Below are 21,304 nucleotides of genomic sequence, written 5' to 3'. Positions count from 1 at the left end.
TTTACTCCTAATACTTCCGCTGCATTATTATTTTATTAATTGTGATTGTAAATGGTATCCAATCGTTACGGCTAAACCCTTCCGGGCTCACCGAAAATTAGGCTGTGACAACATTACTCTATACTATTTATTATGTTTGACGTATTTGTTCCAATAAAACTAAGGGGCTGTTTGGCAACATCTGAACCAATAAGTGCTGAATGAATAAGAGGTCTGAATGAGTAAGAGGCTCTGAACCAGTAAGTGCTGAACCAGTAAAGTGATGTTTGGTTGCACCTCTGAATGAGTGTGGAGAATGACGTTTTTACCCCTATGTACTAGTTTTTGCTGAATGAAATATATCTTCTAAACCATAAATTAAGACATTCATTAAACATCATTTAACTACATTAAATCGAGTCTAAACCAGTATATGATTATACAAAATTGTAGCAGTTAATTATCATTATCAATTAATCATTCATTTTGACTTGTAAAGATAAAATTTAGGTAAAAAAATAAATTCAGTAAACATTTCAATTTTCCCCAATATGTGATGGAATCGACAATCAATACAAAATTCGTATAGCTCTGCAACTCCAGACTCCATTATATTTCTCCACTTTCATCTTCATCTTCATTGTCATTATCATCAATAACGTGAATGGCTAGAAGAAAAAGAGAAGAAAAGATGTCGATTTCATACCTCGTTGATGATTGATGTTCTTGATTCTTGTTTGAGCAAAACACTAGATGTGAGATCAAGGCTTACCGAAGCAGAAGAGCTTCCGCTAACGACTTTTCGCCGGAAAACACCAAACATCGCCGCTGGAGAAGAAAGGGGGCGGCTGTGGAGGAGGCGGTTGTGGAGGGGGCCGGAGGTGGCTATGGAGGAGGCGGTTGTTGAGGGGACGGCTGTGGAGAAGAAAGGGGGGAGTGGCAGATTGTTTTCTTGGGCAAGGGTATACAAGTCCAATGTTCCATTCAGATGTTGAAATGTGCTGAACCATTCAGATCTGAATGGTTTCATTCAGAGGTTGTTATTTGGTGAATCAAACACCCCATGTCTGACCGATTCAGAGGCCAAACCTCTTAATGGAGCCATTAAGAGGCAACCAAACAGCCCCTAATTCTCTTTCTCCCATTAATTATGTTTTAACAACATCGAATTGAGCAACGTTAATTATACTTTGACACTAGAGACTAAGGACCTTTATCTTACTTTTTTTATTAGATCATTTATGTTTATAGTTAATTATCTTGAAAATTCATTTTAAAGGAATATTTTATGAAAAAAAAAAAAAAAAAAACCTGATAACACAAAGTGGGGAATGTTCCTGTTCGGAATAAAATATTAATAGAATTTTCATAAATCAGTTTCAGGGGCGGACATCAGGGGCGGATCTACGTAGTTGCAAGGTGTAGCCTGGGATACCCCTCAACTTTCTTGGCGAAGTGTAATTTTTCTGTTTTAATCTTCATTTTATATTCCGGGGATACCCCTAAGCAAATGTTAGGATACTCCTGAATGTAGATGAAGATGAGAAATGGAATTTTAAGGTTGACGGAAACAAAATATCCCGGTGGAAACTTGCAGTGGCAACACTTCTTAAGGAAGAAGATGAAAGTTATTTTTATTAATATAATATATATAATAAGCATTGGGATAATGAATGAGATTATGAATGAAATGAAAAGGAGTCTGCCAAAAAGTAAGTAAAGTCAGAATTCATAATTATTCAAATTTCAATTATTAATTATTAATATTTAATAGTTATTCAAACTTCAATTAATATTTAACGTTTTAGTTTTTTTTTAACTTATTGTACCCATTACTTGTTTTATTGTTACTTTGTTTATGTATATTTTTTAAATATACTAAAGGTTCCTTAAAAATGATATGTGCCCACAAGTTTCACAACTGAAAAGGTTAAAAATGAAAATAATATAGGAAGAAAAGGTTAAAATAAAAATAATACATGAAGAAACATTGAAATAGTTCTTTCATTTAATAAAAGGACTAAATGTAAAGAAATATTATATAAATATTCACACTAAACGTATCTATACCTAAATAATACATAATTTCAATTATATTTTATCTTAAAAAATTATATTATAATTTCTAAATCTTATTACTAACTGTTTAATATTTTTTATTCAACTCGTGTCCCATGTTATACAAGTGATTGTAACCTAATAATTATATACTAGCCGCACAGGGTCCCTAAGGGCTCTCAAATTCTCAAGGATGACCATAGGTAAAAGAAAAAAATTAAAAGGGCCCATTTTTACTAGCTACACAGGGAAGGGGGCTCGATTTTTCACGAACGGGTCTATGTAAAAAAAATTTAGGATACCCCTGAATTTTTACTCTAGTTCCGCCACTGGCGGACATACATATAGCCCAAGGTGGGCGGACGCACCCTCAGGAAAAAAAAAAACTAGTGCTATTTTCCGTTGAAAATCCCGTCTGCACCCCTTGAATTTTTTCATCCGCACCCCTTGGAATTTTTCGTCCAAACACCTTAGGTAAAAAATGTTTTCGATTTATATTTTAAATTTTTTTAGTAAACTCTAATTAAAAAAACTACCTAAATTATATAAACTTATACTACCCAACTTAACCCAAATACCCAATACCTTAACCCACTATTTCATTAAACATAATTAGCCCACTAACTACTAGCCCATTAACCAAACTCAACCTAAGTTCAAACTAAAATAATTAAAATAAGCTCAGTAGTCCCTTAGAATTCATCTCGCCCTCCCACTCTTGGGTCGTCTCCTACCAGCGATCATCGACCACAACAGCACGTCATCAGCAGCCGCGAACCACCGCCGTCCGACACCAAAGGGTAACAAAATTCTTAAATAGGTTTGAAATTTCATGTGTTTTGACGTTGTTTATGGTTGTTTAGATGATTTTTAGGGTGATTACACACGATTTCTAGGGTTGAAAATTAAAATTGAAACACTTTTATGGAGCGATGAACTTATGCATCAATTTGTTTGTGATAGGAACCATGAGTAGGGATGTTATGGCGCAATTTCTTTTGTTTTACATGACCCGACCCGAACCGACCCGATACGAACCGATTTTTTTACTTATATACCTAGGGGCCTAAAATTTTTAAAAATGTTTCACACCCCCATGGAAAAATTTTTAGGTCCGCCACTGATAAGTTTTTATTAGTTGGATCTACATATAGTAACAAAATTTATTGATTGAAATAACGCTTCTAATCCCGATAAATGAGGAAAGAGGTTTAAATTACGTATTACTATAGCTTTATGAATGTCATTTAGAATTGTTTTTACTGAAATTTTATAAATTAACAACCTTAAACTAAAAATCTAAAACATTTATTTGATAAAAGTGTTCTCTTTTAATATTTTTACACATTTCAAACCCCTTTTTATTCAGCTTGATTGGTTTAAAACTTAAATCATTTATTCAAAAACATTTATCAAATCAATTCTGTGTGTTATAAGAGATTAAATAATTTATCACATAAAAGTTGGATTATAAAAAATAATATATTTGTATGAACTTTCACTAAAAAATTACATAAAAACTAATGATTATAATTAAAAATTACAAAATAAAATAGAAATTTTTGGTAATTAATGCTTTGATATTAATGACTGCATTTATTGAAAGCTCGTAATCTATATACTATATATAAGCATTTCCCATGGGTAAAAATGTAATTTCACTTCAATTTTTTAAGACGCCATGAAGTTCCATTATTTTCAACACCGCTCCCAAATTTGCCCCTCATTTAAGTATTTAACAAGGTTCAATGAATTCTTCAGTTTCTTAATCATGGAGCAATGTCATAATGAAATTGAAGTCGGTTGGGTTGCATCACCTCTTCCGAATTCCCCTTCTACAACCACAAAAGGTTCTTTAAAGTCACTGTTCACCCTTTCACTAACCCTAGATCCTTTTCGTTTCAAATCAAAGATAGGGTAAGGTTTTTGGTTCAGGCTTGGGGATAGCGTCGCCACTACATAAGCATCCGCCTCCAACTTCAAATAGGAAATCGACTATCATTAGGTCAGGTTAACAACAAATGCTATCACAGATTCAATTTCTTTATTCTGCAGTTGCTTGGATACGAACAGGTGAAACAGTAAGTGGTTATGATTGATTTTGTGTTTCTCTAGGGTTTTTAGTTTTCGTCATATATAGTCTTTTTGTTTTGAGTTCGATTAGGTCTGATCTTTCATCACCATCCCAGTCGTAAATCTATCTTTTCTTGATTTAATTTGAACTTCAGTGGATCTGCATAAACCAGGTTTGAATTTGTATAACTTCACTTTCTGCAACGCTTTTGTTTCACCATTACGATTTTCTATAATTAAATTTCTCTTTTTTTGCTTGGTGGTTATTCGTAGATGAGATTGAAGTTGAAGAGGACTAGAGGGAAGAGCCTGGTGGCAAAGAAGTGGGTCCTTCAGATTGTGATGATGGCGAAGAAGTTGGTCTGTAGATCGTTATTTTTGTAATGTTAATCTTAATTATCTAATCCGTAGTTATATATTATGAAACCTACTCATAATATCGATTCAAAAGGCGTTTGGGATAAATATCTCGATTCTTTTATGATATTGAGCCTGAATTTGTTGATTCAAATTTCCAAATGTTTATGTGCAGCCGCATGGATGATCCATTCATAATTTTCCAATAAATAACAGATCCATTCATAATCTTCCATGGTATATACAGTTTTACATATTAATCTTCCGTGGTATTTTAAACCTCCTCAGGATCTGTAAATGTGGGAAACTCTGCTTAGCTAGCCAAAAAAGAAGACATTAATGGATTACTTGTGGGTGGTGCTTCATTAAAGGTATTACTATCTTATCTTCTTCTTTTTTAGTTCGTAGCCTAACGGTTCATGTTTATTGTATGAACTATGAACACATTATAGTAAAATAATAGCTTCTAAAAGAGTGGGAATATGCTAGGAAGGATGTGACTTCTCATCCTGTTTACTCTTAATTTGACCATTTCTTAATAATATTTAACGCATTCCCTATTAAAATTACAAAACATTTAATAATAGTACTAATGTTAACCTAAACCTTTGAGTTAAAACAATCTAAGAAATTACCTGCATATCTGGCCCGAGCCAGGTACTGAGTTTGAGGTCATGGGTCCAAATCTCGCTGTGAACTATGAAGTTGGTTATTGATACAGTTGCCGCTCTAAAAAATAGACGTGGTTATTGATACAATTGATCTTGTATAATGATTTTGACCCCTTAGAGATAAACCCATAACCTAATTTGACCTTGGTTTTAAAAGTAAGAGGCGCAAAAAAGCGACGAGGTCTAAAACCAAGGCGCAAAGCGCAAATGCGTCAGGCTTTTCGTACCCGAGGCGCAAAGTGATTATATATTTTTTATATATATTCCATAGGTATTTAGCATCCCTTATTTAAAAAATAGCTATAAATAAGGTTTATATATGATTTATCTAAAAGTACAGGCCAAAAAACCTATCGTACAACAGTTTGATGCATAAAAACAACCTATATGCATGAAGCGTACGCCTAAGACCAGTAAAACCCTCAAAAATTGCATCTTTTAGGAGTTTTTTGTAAAAAGCGTGCTAAGGCTTGCACCTTGATGTGCGTCGTGCCTAGGTGGCAGCGCGCCTCAGGTGCGATTTTTAAAACCTAGAAACTGATCCATTCAATCATATTCTCTGCAGGCTGAAAGTCGCTCTGACTTCGACAAAGTCTATTAACGATTGGAGCTCGCTAGAAATTCAGTTTCCTGTTCTTAGAGATGTAAGTTTACTATAAGACCCATCATTGTTTAATAATCGAGTACACATTAAGCACAATTCATTGATCTTAAGTTAACGCGTAATAATAATATTACTACTGGAAAGATTTTTCGGGCAACTTATTATTCAAACTTTATAAAATGGATAAAAAGTTTTTATCGATCAACCTGACCCGCCCCGATTTGACCGAAACACAACTTGTATGACATGTCCACCTGGTTCAGGTTGTTCCTCACATCACAGATACCATTCAAGATTGGATTGAACGAGTAGCAGCTATACATTAAATGAATGTTTTTTTCTTATTAAATAGTTATACTTTTGCGGGTTTTTTTTCTCTTAACTTTTTTGGTGCAGCGATGTGTGTGTATTCCGGTTTATTCATGAGGTTTGCGTGGATGGTGCAGCCTCGTAACTATCTACTTCTAGCATGTCATGCCTCAAATGAAACAGTTCAGTTGTATCAGCTTTCACGTTTTGCAAAGCATCAAGGGTAAGCTGCTTTTGATGTAAAAATGCCTTTCAATTCTCTTATTGTTATATTTATTACTTTTTTAATGTTTTTGTTTACTGCTGTGAGAAAAAAAGCCATAATTTAGTATTCCCATTAAATTACTCATGCATTTTTTATTTCTGTTTTACCGAAGGTATTTACTTATGCATTTTTGTTTTCTCTTGTTGACTGGTGGGCTGAAGACTTGATTGTTCGTAGAATTGATATCTTCAAAAGGGTTCTTGTTGCACTGGTTTCAAAGGGATATAAACAGTTTGCACTTGCTCCAGTACTAACGCTTTATGCCCAAAAACGTCTTCGAGGTCTGGTAAGATCCCTTTCTCACATGCAAAATGGATGAGTCGGGTTGGGTAACGGGTTGAAATGGGCTTGGGTTGGGCCACTTTTTACACTGGTAAAAATGGGTTGGGCTAGGTTGGGTTGACCTGCAAAAGGCCCAAACTAAAAACTTATAACTTTTTTTTTAAATTAACTTTATAATAACTAATTTTCATATTAAAACAGTTTAAAATATTGTAAGGTTTTGGATTCGCTTGTGTCGCCTTTGACCCGTTTGTTCATTCATAATCGCTAGCGGTTAGCAGTTGTAATTAGAAATCAAATACAATTATTCAAGATGTGAATCACTTGCGAATGTAAATGATATGTAGTCATTTTGTAAACCACATTTTTTTCATATAAAAGCTGAATATGAACTGAGGTTGAGGTCGGTATCAAGGTGAACTTCATATTTATCATTTTTAATGCCAATTATGCGACAACGAAACCAATTAATGATTTGTTCTTCAAGATCAGTTAATTTTTCGAGTACTCGACGCCAGTACAGTGACACACAACCACTCACCCGGTCTTCGCTGCTGATCGCCGGTATCACAGACATCCACAGCCACAAACCAGCCCACAAATTGTGGCAGCCGTACATTTGGGTGTGGATTATTGTGAACCATTTAATTATCAGGTAATGATTCTGACTTATTATGTCTGTATACGCTCAAAACTCAACCGAACGAACTGACCCGTGCAACCCCTAATATCACCAATCCAAGTGTTGTTCTCCCGCCACATAGGTCTAGACTTAAGTTCCATTCTTAACAAAACAAATTTTGTTATAAGAATAATTTTTTAAATAATAGCGATAATAATTTAAATTAAATACCCATTGTATCTTTCATTATAACAAAATGTGTTCATAATGATCATTAAAATTGTGCTCTTTCATAAAACGCGATGTTCGATGGTTGCAACGTGCAGCTTGTTGAGCCGTTTCCTCATTTCAGTTAAGATGATCGTTATATTTTTTGCTGGAGCAGATGTCAATCACCCGGCTGCAATGAACTCTGAGTCTCCATCTATTGCAGCAGTTGTTGGCTCGGTGGACCGTGGTGCGACTCGTTATGTCGCTTGTGTGTGGCCACAAGGGCATCGTAAATAGGAGATTGTTAATTTCGGGAGCGTGTGTTTGGACCTGATCAACACTTACGCTAAAGTCAACAAAGTGAAACCGAACAAGATTGTGGTGTACCGTGACGGTGTTAGTGACGATCAGTTTGAGATGGTTCTGAATAAAGAAATGGTTGATATGAAGAAAGCCATTTACACCAAACACTACCGTCCGTTTGTTACATTCGTTGTGGCTCAGAAACATCACACGACTCGCTTGTTTCTGAACAACAAGAATGAGATCGGGAACGTGCCTCCGGGAACAGTCGTGGACACGAACATTTAACTAGAGGAGAAAAGATCTCATTGTAGTCTATGCCTGACTTTTGAGTGAATCCCTTGGCAACCAACATGTCTAAGGCTGTCCTTTTTTTTAATCAAAAACCCAAAACCCGACTCGAATTCAAAGCCACCCAAACCCCACCAACCCGAACCTTATATGAGTAGGTTATTACCAAAAAGGGGTCCATTCGACATATATTTTTCAAACTTTGCTCCATATGAACTTTTACATCATGTTTTAAGTAGTGCATTTGTTTAATTGACAAATCTATTGTTTTTTATAACTTACTGGTTGTAAGTTGGTGATTTGTTCATGTCTCACGTTATTGACTCCGCCGCAACGCGCGGGTCTCCCACTAGTAGAGTAAGGTGCACTAGAGTATGGTGTAAATAGCAACACCTTTTATAAAAGTATATTTGTGTTAAGGCATCGGGGTGTACCTTAACATATAGGGTGTTAAAGGTAACATGTCATGTTAACTAGCCTTGCATGTCATTCCCTTCTTGTGTTAATAGATGTTAAAGAGATTACTTGTTAGCATGTTAACCAAATGTTAAAACATTGAATTTATTTTCATTCCCCTCTTAAACAAAAAATCACTAAAAAATCAAGTTAGGTGGGGTTAATGGGAGTAGACCCCTTTCCTTGAGATTTAAGTGAAGTGAAATGAGGAAAAACAGATGATATGGCATCTTGGTAGTGTTAAGAAGTGTTAAAGTATACCCTAAGATCTAAGAGAGTGTTCACAAGAAAATCTCTAGAATGATATAAGATTTTCTATGGCCTAGATAATGACGGGATTCAATTTTTTAACCTCGGAAGAAATCCAATGGGAAAGCTACAAGAAAAGGCAAAAACTCAATATCTATGATAAAGATGCTAATGACGTTATAGGTTAAAAAATATTTAACTTTTCCACGTGATAATTGTAAAGATGACAAGGTACATAATCTCTTTCTTTGTTTTCAAAAGGAAAAAAAAAAAAGCCAACAAATATTATTAATAGAAGTTGCTAGGCAATACAGAAAAAACAACATACAGCCACCAATAGTCCGAATGGACTTGAACCAAAAGACGGACACATAAGAGAAACTTGGTACACCAAATTAAACTACACTAAATACATTAAATGCCTTCCAGTTTGCCCATGCAATCGAGTGGCTCTTCGATCTTTTCTTGACCCATACAAAACTCACTGCTTTGACATCTTCAAGCGCTTTTTGTAATGAGACGGGAGTCTCATAAAAAACCGACGCGTTTCGCATCCGCCATATAACCTACATGGTTGTTAATACAACCGCATAAACAGCTTTCTTCTTCCTTCTTGACCCGATAACATACTCATTTAGCTGTAGGAGATCGTGTATACTGAAAGCATATATCGGCTGAATCTTGCACCAAGTTGAAAGGGCTTGCCATATTGTCAGAACTTCAAGGATTCAAATAAACAAAATAAAGATTTATTTAAAACTCTCCACAAATCTGTACAAAAGAAATCAACCAGTCATCACAGATTGACTGGTGAACAAGAAATGAATCAAAATATTAACAATGCACAGATAATCTTTAGTGAACCTCATGAATGAACGTGTGAGGGAGATGAGCAGTAACCAGTGTATTCGAGAAGTAGAATGAGGCTTCTAACCTTCACTTAGGGTTACATGCACTTGATTAGAAGACAAAAAACAAGTTCTGTTGGTTTGCCCTAAAAAGGGACCAACGAGAACTTTCTTCAAGAATGATCAAATGAAGAACCCTAAAACAATAGGGTTTCGCACCACCATAGCCGCACAGCCACCACGAGGAAGAAGGGACAAAGACTTGAAGTCGGCAGACCTCCGGACCACCACGACTTTAAAAAGAAAACCAGTACCACCAGAACAACCCAAAAAACCCCTTCGATCAGCATCCTTGGACTGATACATAGAGAAGCAAGCCAACAGAGAGTGCAGTGGAAGAACACCAGAGCACTGATTCAACCTCGGAGCTCTGATACCATATCAGAACTTCAAGGATTTAAACAAACAAAATGAAGATTTATTCAAAACTCCCCATAAATCAGTACAAAAGAAATCAACCAGTCATCACAGATTGACCGGTGAACAAGAAATGAATCAAAAGATTAACAATGAACAGATAATCTTTAGTGAACCTCACGAATGAACGTGTGAGGGAGATGAGCAGGAACCAGTGTATTAAAGAACGAGAATGAAAGACCGTGCGTTGATCCCAATGCAGCAACCCTTCTTTTATAAGAGAGCAAACCACAAACCCTTAGGCCCACATGAATAAAGCCTCCTTGGACCAGCTCAGCAGGAAGGAACCGAGCCCAAACAGTGTTGGACCAAACCACATACAAAACACATAAAGGCAAGGATTAGAGCATTTAAACAGTGCTAGACAGAAAACCCTCAAATTCTTAGAAAACTCTGGAAACCCAAATCTCCCCCATTTTTACCCAACCTCCCGACACTTTTTTTTTGAAAAAAATTACACATGTAATATACATGTTTTAGAGTGTTTTGGGCCAAAAAAAACAAAAAAGCGCCGAAGGGATTTTTTTTAAAAAAATAAACAAAATTCAGTGCCAAACATGTGTTAGACAAAAATGCTGAAAGTTGCTGAAATTTTTTTTTTAAATTATCCCTTCGGCGCTTTTTTATTTTTTTGGCCCAAAACTCTTAAAAACATGTATATTACATGTGTTATTTTTTTCAAAAAAAAAATGTCGGGAGGTTGGGTTTTCTAGGGTTTTTTATATAGATAGGGTTTTCTATCTAGCCCTACCCTATATATATATATATATATATATATATATATATATATATATATATATATATATATATATATATATATATATATATATATATATATATATATATATATATATATATATATAAGGTTTTTTAACACCCCTATAGTTTGAATGTTTAAATAGGTTTGTGGGACCTAAGTACTTACACATTTCGTCATGATGCCTTGGTAGCAGCCCTTTTGTAAACATGTGTGCAAGTTGGAACTCAGATTTTATGCCAGCTATTTTGATGATAGCTGCAGCTATCTTTTCTCTCAGGAAGAATAAATCAACTTCAAAATGTTTTGTTTTGTCATGAAACACCAGATTTGCAGCTATATATAGAAATGGCAGCATTATTGTCGCATCTCAGGGTCACCGAAAGATCAACTTTAACTCCCAGTTCCCTCAAAATATTTAATAACCACAGTATTTCACAAGAAGCACTGCACATGGATCTGTATTCTGCTTCAGCAGATGAGTGGGAAACCACGCTTTGTTTCTTGCTTTTCCAAGAAACTAAGGAGTTTCCAAGAAAGATACAGAACCCTGTGACAGACTTTATACTATCGACACACTTAGCGCAGTCGGAATCAGCATAAGCAGTCAATTGAAACAAATCACTTTGTTTAAACATGATAGCACAACCGCGAGCATTTTGTAAATATCTCAGCAGTCTAAAGGCTATCTGAGAGTGTGCCTCGATTGGTTTATGTATATACTAGGACAGATAGTGAACAGCGCATGCGATGTCAGGACGAGTGTGAGATAGGTAAATAAGTTTACCTAGAAGTTTTTGATATTTAGTGACACTCACACCCTTTAATTCTTCATTTTTACTCAGTTTTGTTAAAATATAGTTTTGCTCTATGGGACAGTTAACTGCTTTACATCCGCTCATCCCATATTCGTTTAGAAGATCCATACAGTATTTTCTTTGAAAGAGACAAATTCCATCATCATTTTTAATGACCTCAATACCAAGAAAATATTTTAGTAAACCAAGATCTTTGATTTGAAATTCCATTTTTAATAGGGATTTGACTTTATCAATTTCAACAGGATTATTTCCAGTTAAGACAATGTCATCCACGTAGACCAATAAAGCAACAAACACAGAGTTATCAGATTTAATAAACATAGAGTGATCACACTTATACTGAATAAAACCAATTTTAACAAGAACCTGAACAAGTTTTTCATTCCACATACGAGGGGCTTGTTTTAACCCATATAGGGACCTTTTTAGTTTACAAATTTTGTTTTCATTATCCACATTTAAACCATCAGAAGGAGTCATGTAAAATTGTTCTTTTAGATTGCCATAAAGAAAAGCATTATTGACATCAAGTTGATAAATGGGCCAGTTATTTTGCACAGAGAGACTGATGATGCATCTAACTGTGACCATTTTAACTACAGGAGAAAAAGTCTCCTCAAAATCTATGCCCTCAGCTTGACTAAACCCTTCGGCAACCAGCCCAGCTTTAAATTTATCAATCTCACCATTTGATTTATATTTTACTTTGTAAACCCATTTGCAGCCAATAGGTTTCTTCCCTATAGGGAGATCAACTATGTCCCAAGTATCATTACTATATAAGACAAAAAGTTCATCATTCACAACATCCAACCACCTTTTATCTTTACAGGCTTCTCTATAATTGAAAGGTTCAACAATTTTATTCAGATTTACAGCAAAACACATATTATTACTAGACAAATTTGCATAGCTAACAACTTTATCATAACTGTATCTAGCATTACCAACAATAAAGTCATTAAACCTTTTAGGGGCAGAAACATGTCTAGAGGATTTTCTGAGATTAGGTTGGTTACCCTCAGGAAGGACTGATTCATCATTTGTACCACTATACTCAACCCTCATAGACTCACTTTGAGACTCACTATGATGCTAAACATTAGCCATGTCATCTAAATTAAATGATTGCTGAGTATCAGCAACATCAACTTGCTCATTTGAGCTACATTGAGACTCACTATGATGCTGAACATTAGCCATGTCATCTAAATTAAATGATTGCTGAGAATCAGTAGTCTCCTTCTCTTCATCATCGGGATTTATATCACTTGAAAGTTCATAAACATTAAAAAAAGTTTGAATGATTTAAAAGATTTGTTTTGTCCAGATCAGATTCAGAAAACGACTTGGTTTTAAAAGGAAAGAGAGTTTCATAAAAACTGACATCTCTTGAGAAGGAGAAAGTAATTTGATCTAAACTCCAAACTTTTTATCCCTTTTTTAAATTTTAGTACATATCCCATAAAACACTACTTTCAGCTCTTTCCTCAAGTTTGTCAATGTTATTGAGATAGTTTAAAACATCCTATTTGTTTAACTTTAGCATCAGTTCCATTAGGATGTTTGACAGAAATATCATATTCGGACACGTCTACCAAGTTAAACATGTTATCATTACTCATCACCATGTGCTGATTAGCACCAGAATCAACAATCCACTTTAGTCTATTTTGATGGAAGAAACTAGAATTAAAACAATAAACGTTTTTATAAGATTCTAGATATGAGAAGGGACTATAACACTTACCACTCATGTTAGACTTGTGTAAGTCTTCCAACTTATTTTCATTCAGTAGACCTAGCAACTTGGAAAATTGACCAACATTTAAAACATTCAAGGAGGTACTAACAGATTGGTCATTCACATTATTGGCAACGGATTTATTAGCAGACACAATTGTTTTTGACCACTGAGTACTGTTTTGATTTGGTTTAGTTCTTTAATTAGAAGGATAACCATGAAGTTCAAAACATTTTTCAATCACATGACCAATCTTGTTGAATTGAGTACATTTTAGGTTGGGATTAGGTCCTTCGTTAAAACGTTTTTATTATCACTCTATTGAGTTGCTTTTGCAACAAAACCAACATTAGGAACTTTTGAGGATTTATTTGAATCTCTGTGTGATTCTTCTCTAGAAATGATAGAAAAAGCAGTTTTAACAGTAGGTAAAGGATCCCTTGTTAATAAGTTTGTCCTAACAGGTTACTATACATCATCTAATCCCATCAGGAACTGCATAAGTTTGATCAGTTGACTGAATTCAATGTATCTAGTAGAAGCAACACATGTACAAGAAGGTAACTGAACCATGGCATCAAATTGTTTCCACATAGTATTGAGTCTATGATAATATTCAGAAACACTAGTTCGATTTTGACTCACCGAATTAATCTTTTGATATAACCCAAACACAACCGACCCTTCAACCCTATCATAGGTGTCTTTTAAATCACTCCAAGAAAGCCTAGAATAAACTTGGCCAACATATAGTTCTTCAGAAACAGAATTAAGGATCCAAGTTAAAACAACTGAATTGCATCTATCCCATTGACCGGCTAGAACATCATCTTTAGTTGATCTGGTACAAGTACCATCAATAAACCCTAATTTATTCTTAGCCGTTAAAGCAAGTTTCATAGCATTCGACCAAACCACATAGTTTCCAGTTCCTTTTAGTGTGACACTGACAATAGTGAGACTACTAGAATCACTGGCATGGAGATATAACGGAACACTCGCATCCAATTTACTAACTAATGTAACAGAGGGTTCACCTTGGTCATCTTTTTCAGTCATTTTAGCAAGCAATCACAGTAAAAACAAGAAGTATGCACAGCATAGAGACAACTAATAGCAACAGAGCAGGTAGTCAAAAAACAAACACAACAACAGTCAATTTATCAAAGAACAATTTAGGAACAGATAGATCAGAATACCACAAAAGAAAAGGTCAGAGATCGGTCATGGAAAAAAACAGCGAAACCTGAACAGCGGTCCGATCAAAGGTTCGTCACTCAAGGGTGCCTGCGGAAACAATATTCAGGGAGCTTTTGACACAAAAACAGTGATGCAACAGAGTGGACACTCTCTGTATCCCAAAACCAAGTCGGTCTTGCCTAAAACCAGGTATCAAGATGCCTAGACACAACAAACAATGATGCAAGATAATAAAAATTTGAAAGAGAGGGATAGAACGATCTCAAATTGGGTGCGTGTAACTCCAGCGAATCAAGGCTTGTAACCTTAACTTAGGGTTACATGCACTTGATTAGAAGACAAAAAACCAGTTCTGTTGGTTTGCCCTAAAAAGGGACCAACGAGAACTTTCTACAAGAATGATCAAATGAAGAACCCTAAAACAATAGGGTTTCGCACCACCATAGCCGCACAGCCACCACGAGGAAGAAGGGACCAAGACTTGAAGTCGGCAGACCTCCGGACCACCACAACTTTAAAAAGAAAACCAGTACCACCAGAACAACCCAAAAAACCCCTTCGATCAGCATCCTTGGACTGATACATAGAGAAGCAAGCCAACAGAGAGTGCAGTGGAAGAACACCAAAGCACTGATTCAACCTCGGAGCTCTGATACCATGTCAGAACTTCAAGGATTCAAACAAACAAAATGAAGATTTATTCAAAACTCTCCATAAATCAGTACAAAAGAAATCAACCAGTCATCACAGATTGACCGGTGAACAAGAAATGAATCAAAAGATTAACAATGAACAGATAATCTTTAGTGAACCTCACGAATGAACGCGTGAGGGAGATGAGCAGGAACCAGTGTATTCAAGAAGGAGAATGAGGGACCGTGCGTTGATCCCAATGTAGCAACCCTTCTTTTATAAGAGAGCAAACCACAAACACTTAGGCCCACATGAATAAAGCCTCCTTGGACTAGCTCAGCACGAAGGAACCGAGCCCAAACAGTGTTGGACCAAACCACATACAAAACACATAAAGGCAAGGATTAGAGCATTTAAACTGAAATAATATATATATATATATATATATATATATATATATATATATAAGGTATTTTAACACCCCTCTAGTTTGAAAGTTTAAATAGGTTTGTGAGACCTAAGTACTTACACATTTCGTCATGATGCCTTGGTAGCAGCCCTTTTGTAAACATGTGTGCAAGTTGGAACTCAGATTTTATGCCAGCTGTTTTGATGATACCTGCAGCTATCTTTTCTCTCAGGAAGAATAAATCAACTTCAAAATGTTTTGTTTTGTCATGAAACACCAGATTTGCAGCTATATATAGAAATGGCAACACTATTGTCGCATCTCAGGGTCACCGGAAGATCAACTTTAACTCCCAGTTCCATCAAAATATTTAATAACCACAATATTTCACAAGAAGCACTGCACATGGATCTGTATTCTGCTTCAGCAGATGAGTGGGAAACCACGCTTTGTTTCTTGCTTTTCCAAGAAACTAAGGAGTTTCCAAGAAAGATACAGAACCCTTTGACAGACTTTATACTGTCGACACACTTAGCGCAGTCGGAATCAGCATAAGCAGTCAATTGAAACAAATCACTTTGTTTAAACATGATAGCACAACCGCGAGCATTTTGTAAATATCTCAGCAGTCTAAAGGCTATCTGAGAGTGTGCCTCGATTGGTTTATGTATATACTAGGACAGATAGTGAACACATGCGATGTCAGGACGAGTGTGAGATAGGTAAATAAGTTTACCTAGAAGTTTTTGATATTTAGTGACACTCACACCCTTTAATTCTTCATTTTTACTCAGTTGTGTTAAAATATAGTTTTGCTCTATGGGACAGTTGACTGGTTTACATCCGCTCATCCCATATTCGTTTAGAAGATCCATACAGTATTTTCTTTGAGAGAGACAAATTCCATCATCATTTTTAATGACCTCAATACCAAGAAAATATTTTAGTAAACCAAGATCTTTGATTTGAAATTCCATTTTTAATAGGGATTTGACTTTATCAATTTCAACAGGATTATTTCCAGTTAACACAATGTCATCCACGTAGACCAATAAAGCAACAAACACAGAGTTATCAGATTTAATAAAATAGAGTGATCACACTTAGATTGAATAAAACCAATTTTAACAAGAACCTGAACAAGTTTTTCATTCCACATACGAGAGGCTTGTTTTAACCCATATAGGGACCTTTTTAGTTTACAAATTTTGTTTTCATTATCCACATTTAAACCATCAGAAGGAGTCATGTAGAATTGTTCTTTTAGATTGCCATAAAGAAAAGCATTATTGACATCAAGTTGATAAATGGGCCAGTTATTTTGCACAGAGAGACTGATGATGCATCTAACTGTGACCATTTTAACTACAGGAGAAAAAGTCTCCTCAAAATCTATGCCCTCAGCTTGACTAAACCCTTCGGCAACCAGCCCAGCTTTAAATTTATCAATCTCACCATTTGATTTATATTTTACTTTGTAAACCCATTTGCAGCCAATAGGTTTCTTCCCTATAGGGAGATCAACTATGTCCCAAGTATCATTACTATATAAGACAAAAAGTTCATCATTCACAACATCCAACCACCTTTTATCTTTACAGGCTTCTCTATAATTGAAAGGTTCAACAATTTTATTCAGATTTACAGCAAAACACATATTATTACTAGACAAATTTGCATAGCTAACAACTTTATCATAACTGTATCTAGCATTACCAACAATAAAGTCATTAAACCTTTTAGGGGCAGAAACATGTCTAGAGGATTTTCTGAGATTAGGTTGGTTACCCTCAGGAAGGACTGATTCATCATTTGTACCACTATACTCAACCCTCATAAACTCACTTTGAGACTCACTATGATGCTAAACATTAGCCATGTCATCTAAATTAAATGATTGCTAAGTATCAGCAACATCAACTTGCTCATTTGAGCTACCTTGAGACTCACTATGATGATGAACATTAGCCATGTCATCTAAATTAAATGATTGCTGAGAATCAGTAGTCTCCTTCTCTTCATCATCGGGATTTATATCACTTGAAAGTTCATAAACATTAAAAAAAGTTTGAATGATTTAAAAGATTTGTTTTGTCCATATCAGATTCAGAAAACAACTTGGTTTTAAAAGGAAAGACAGTTTCATAAAAACTGACATCTCTTGAGAAGGAGAAAGTAATTTGATCTAAACTCCAAACTTTTTATCCCTTTTTTAAATTTGAGTACATATCCCATAAAAACACTACTTTCAGCTCTTTCCTCAAGTTTGTCAGTATTATTGAGAACAGTAAAATAACATAGACATCCAAAAACTTTCAAGTGATCAAGAGAAGGTTTAAAACCAAAAAGCAACTCATAAGGTGTTTTACCACCTAACACAGAAGAGGGAGTCCTGTTAATCAGATAGGCAGCAGTAAGAATACATTCAGACCAGAATCTTAAAGGCACACCAAATTGAAACAAGAAAGCTCTTGTCACATTCAATAAATGCGTGTGTTTTCTTTCAACAATTTCATTTTGTTGAGGGGTGTAAGTGCAAGATGTTTGGTGAATTATACCATGAGTTTTAACAAAGTTTTCCGTTTGAGAGTTTATGAATTCAGACCCATTATCACTTCTAAAACTTCTAATATTAGTTTCAAATTGTGTTTTGACTAAATCATAAAAGTTTTTAATGTTGTCAAACACTTCAGTTTTAGACTTCATTAGATAAATCTAAACTGACCTAGAATAGTCATCCACAAGGGTGAGAAAGAATTTATAGCCATCCAAACTAGGTCGTTTATAAGGACCCCAAACATCTAGATGAACTAAGTCACCAACTCTTTTAGACTTACAATATGATCACTTAAGGGAAAAGGTATTATGTGTTGTTTAGCTTTGTGACATGTGCCACAAGGTTCAGTTTGACCTGTTTCATTTTTAAAGTTTAGAGCATGTAAGACTTAATCTGAGGGATGACCAAGTCTGGAATACCAGAGCTTTATTGTTTCAGCCATGTTAAACAAGCAAAAATTGGATTACTAGAATTACCACAGAAATAAAGACCATCCGTTTACCTACCAATCACCAGGTTTTTCCTTAAGGACACATCCTGAATATAACAATAGAGCAGGTAGTCAAAAAACAAACACAACAACAGTCAATATATCAAAGAACAATTTAGGAACAGACAGATCAGAATAACACAAAAGAAAAGGTCAGAGATCGGTCATGGAAAAAAAACAGCGAAACCTGAACAGCGGTCCGATCAAAGGTTCGTCACTCAAGGGTGCCTGCGGAATCAATATTCAGGGAGCTTTTGACACAAAAACAGTGATGCAACAGAGTGGACCCTCTCTGTATCCCAAAACCAAGTCGGTCTTGCCTAAAACCAGGTATCAAGATGCCTAGACACAACAAACAATGATGCAACATAATAAAAATTTGAAAGAGAGGGATAGAACGATCTCAAATTGGGTGCGTGTAACTCCAGCGAATCAAGGCTTGTAACCTTCACTTAGGGTTACATGCACTTGATAAGAAGACAAAAAACCAGTTCTGTTGGTTTGCCCTAAAAAGGGACCAACGAGAACTTTCTTCAAGAATGATCAAATGAAGAACCCTAAAACAATAGGGTTTCGCACCACCATAGCCGCACAGCCACCACGAGGAAGAAGGGACCAAGACTTGAAATCGGCAGACCTCCGGACCACCACGACTTTAAAAAGAAAACCAGTACCACCAGAACAACCCAAAAAACCCCTCCGATCAACATCCTTGGACTGATACATAGAGAAGCAAGCCGACAGAGAGTGCAGTGGAAGAACACCAGAGCACTGATTCAACCTCGGAGCTCTGATACCATGTCAGAACTTCAAGGATTCAAACAAACAAAATGAAGATTTATTCAAAACTCTCCATAAATTAGTACAAAAGAAATCAACCAGTCATCACAGATTGACCGGTGAACAAGAAATGAATCAAAAGATTAACAATGAACAGATAATCTTTAGTGAACCTCACGAATGAACGTGTGAGGGAGATGAGCAGGAACCAGTGTAGTCAAGAAGGAGAATGAGAGACCGTGCGTTGATCCCAATGCAGCAACCCTTCTTTTATAAGAGCGCAAACCACATACCCTTAGGCCCACATGTATAAAGCCTCCTTAGACCAGCCCAGCAGGAATGAACCGAGCCCAAACAGTGTCAGACCAAACCTCATACAAAACACATAAAGGCAAGGATTAGAACATTTTGTCACACCCCAACCGATGTCGGAAACATTGGGATGAGACGAAAACGAGATTGCAAGAGACTTCATAACACTATTTGTGACAAGTATTTAAATAATAATTTTCCATTTCATTGCTAAAGAGTCGATTACAAAAATTTAAAATAAATACAACATGAGTAACGAAATATAATACAAAAGAATACAAATTTAAAGTGTGTATCTAAGCATCCTACTAGATTCCATGCATCACCAACCTCGTCGCTAAACCTGCAACATGTTTTAAAAGTGTAGTTCAATACAAAAAGTATTGGTGAGCATACAAGTTTGGTGCGTAGTATTTAAGTATAAAAATGATAAGGAACAATCCACATGGCAAACCAAGTTATCAAGATTAACATATTAGACCGACATGCGATTTACAAGTCAACCCTCAGTTTACACAAGTATGAATGAAATTTAACATGACCACTAGTCTACGGGCGGTGCGTTACTCCTATAGCGCTATACATGTTAAATGGAGGCTCGTACGAAGCTAATGACAAGTTCATCACATAAGTATGGTCCAGAGGACACGAATCAAGAATAACAAATAGTAAGCAGTATTGGATTGTTTGTTTGTACATTTGCATAAGAATACGTATATTAAGTGTGTTTTGCATATGAAGGCATGTTACACCCAAAAGTGTGAAAACGGTAAAATGGGTCAAGTATACTCACATAATTGCTAAGTCTTTCGATTATCCAGGTGTTGACGAGGGTACGAGTTTAGGAGGACGGAACACCGAGGTCACCTTACGAGGGCAAATGATAGTGTATGAGTGAACGGAATTCCAAGAGAACGAATAATAAGTTTTGCATAATTTATAATAACACGAACCCGCTCTTATTTATGAGTTTAAGAAGAAGAAATAATCCTACTGTTTATGTTTTGCATAATTTGGAATTCGTATATTATATTTTATCTCAATATGAAAATTTATTGTTATAAAAAGAATTATCCCTTTATGCTATAAGTTTAGAGGGTTTGGTTATAAAAGAAAACGAATCAAAAATAAAAATCGCTTTGAAATTAAACACGTATTGTTTCGTGGATTTTTACGAAAAACGGGCAGAGTTTCCTCTGTTTTTTGGACGATCCCGACAAAACAAGTTGTCGATATATTTTCAAAATGCATTAATTAATAACACATTATAGATATATATATTTCTATGGATCCTTTTTTTATAAATAAACTATATAAAGTTTGGTGTCACGATAACCAAATAAAATAAAAAAAGAATTGAAATGTTAGCGTCGTTACAAGTCTCGTGTTTCACTCGATGCCCCGAACTGGCTGAGTTGACCGGGCCTAACCCGACAGTTGACCGAGTTGACTGTTTGACCACATCTGACTGAACCGAATTCCGAATTCCGAAGTCCAAACATCAACCGTAACCCAAGCTACAATCTGACCCGACATGCATCTTGAAC

At 35.6% G+C, this 21,304-nt stretch overlaps 1 protein-coding gene and 3 long non-coding RNA genes across 4 annotated transcripts; 2 read left to right on the top strand and 2 right to left on the bottom strand.

Moving 5' to 3' along the window:
• Positions 1–369: 369 nt before the first annotated feature.
• LOC110921639 lies at positions 370–1,104 on the bottom strand. Its single transcript, XR_002582524.2, has 2 exons — positions 686–1,104; positions 370–614 (listed from the first exon to the last, which is right to left on the bottom strand). It is a non-coding gene; the product is annotated as an uncharacterized LOC110921639 (long non-coding RNA).
• Positions 1,105–3,780: 2,676 nt separating this feature from the next.
• On the top strand, positions 3,781–4,839 carry LOC110923348. Its single transcript, XR_004891702.1, has 5 exons — positions 3,781–3,887; positions 3,973–4,110; positions 4,202–4,283; positions 4,384–4,470; positions 4,756–4,839. It is a non-coding gene; the product is annotated as an uncharacterized LOC110923348 (long non-coding RNA).
• Positions 4,840–6,125: 1,286 nt separating this feature from the next.
• On the top strand, positions 6,126–7,312 carry LOC110923349. Its single transcript, XR_004891701.1, has 3 exons — positions 6,126–6,274; positions 6,478–6,602; positions 7,086–7,312. It is a non-coding gene; the product is annotated as an uncharacterized LOC110923349 (long non-coding RNA).
• Positions 7,313–12,727: 5,415 nt separating this feature from the next.
• Positions 12,728–14,435, bottom strand: LOC110924167. Its single transcript, XM_022168205.1, has 2 exons — positions 13,846–14,435; positions 12,728–12,902 (listed from the first exon to the last, which is right to left on the bottom strand). The coding sequence occupies exons 1-2, from the start codon at positions 14,433–14,435 to the stop codon at positions 12,728–12,730; spliced, it is 765 nt and encodes a 254-aa protein (XP_022023897.1).
• Between the last annotated feature and the right edge of the window lie 6,869 nt (positions 14,436–21,304).

This window comes from Helianthus annuus, chromosome 4 (genome assembly GCF_002127325.2).
Source record: "Helianthus annuus cultivar XRQ/B chromosome 4, HanXRQr2.0-SUNRISE, whole genome shotgun sequence".
Classification (NCBI taxonomy): domain Eukaryota; kingdom Viridiplantae; phylum Streptophyta; class Magnoliopsida; order Asterales; family Asteraceae; genus Helianthus; species Helianthus annuus.
Note: the sequence above shows the minus strand (reverse complement) of the source record. Positions and strands in the feature narration are given on the sequence as shown.

Bases quoted from the DNA above. Each gene is read 5' to 3' on its own strand.
- LOC110924167 (XM_022168205.1), bottom strand. From the start codon at position 14,435: ATGACTGAAAAAGATGACCAAGGTGAACCCTCTGTTACATTAGTTAGT. The intron at 12,903-13,845 runs GTAACCTGTTAG...TGAACTTTCAAG, and splicing joins ATGGGATTAGATGATGTATA to TGATATAAATCCCGATGATG.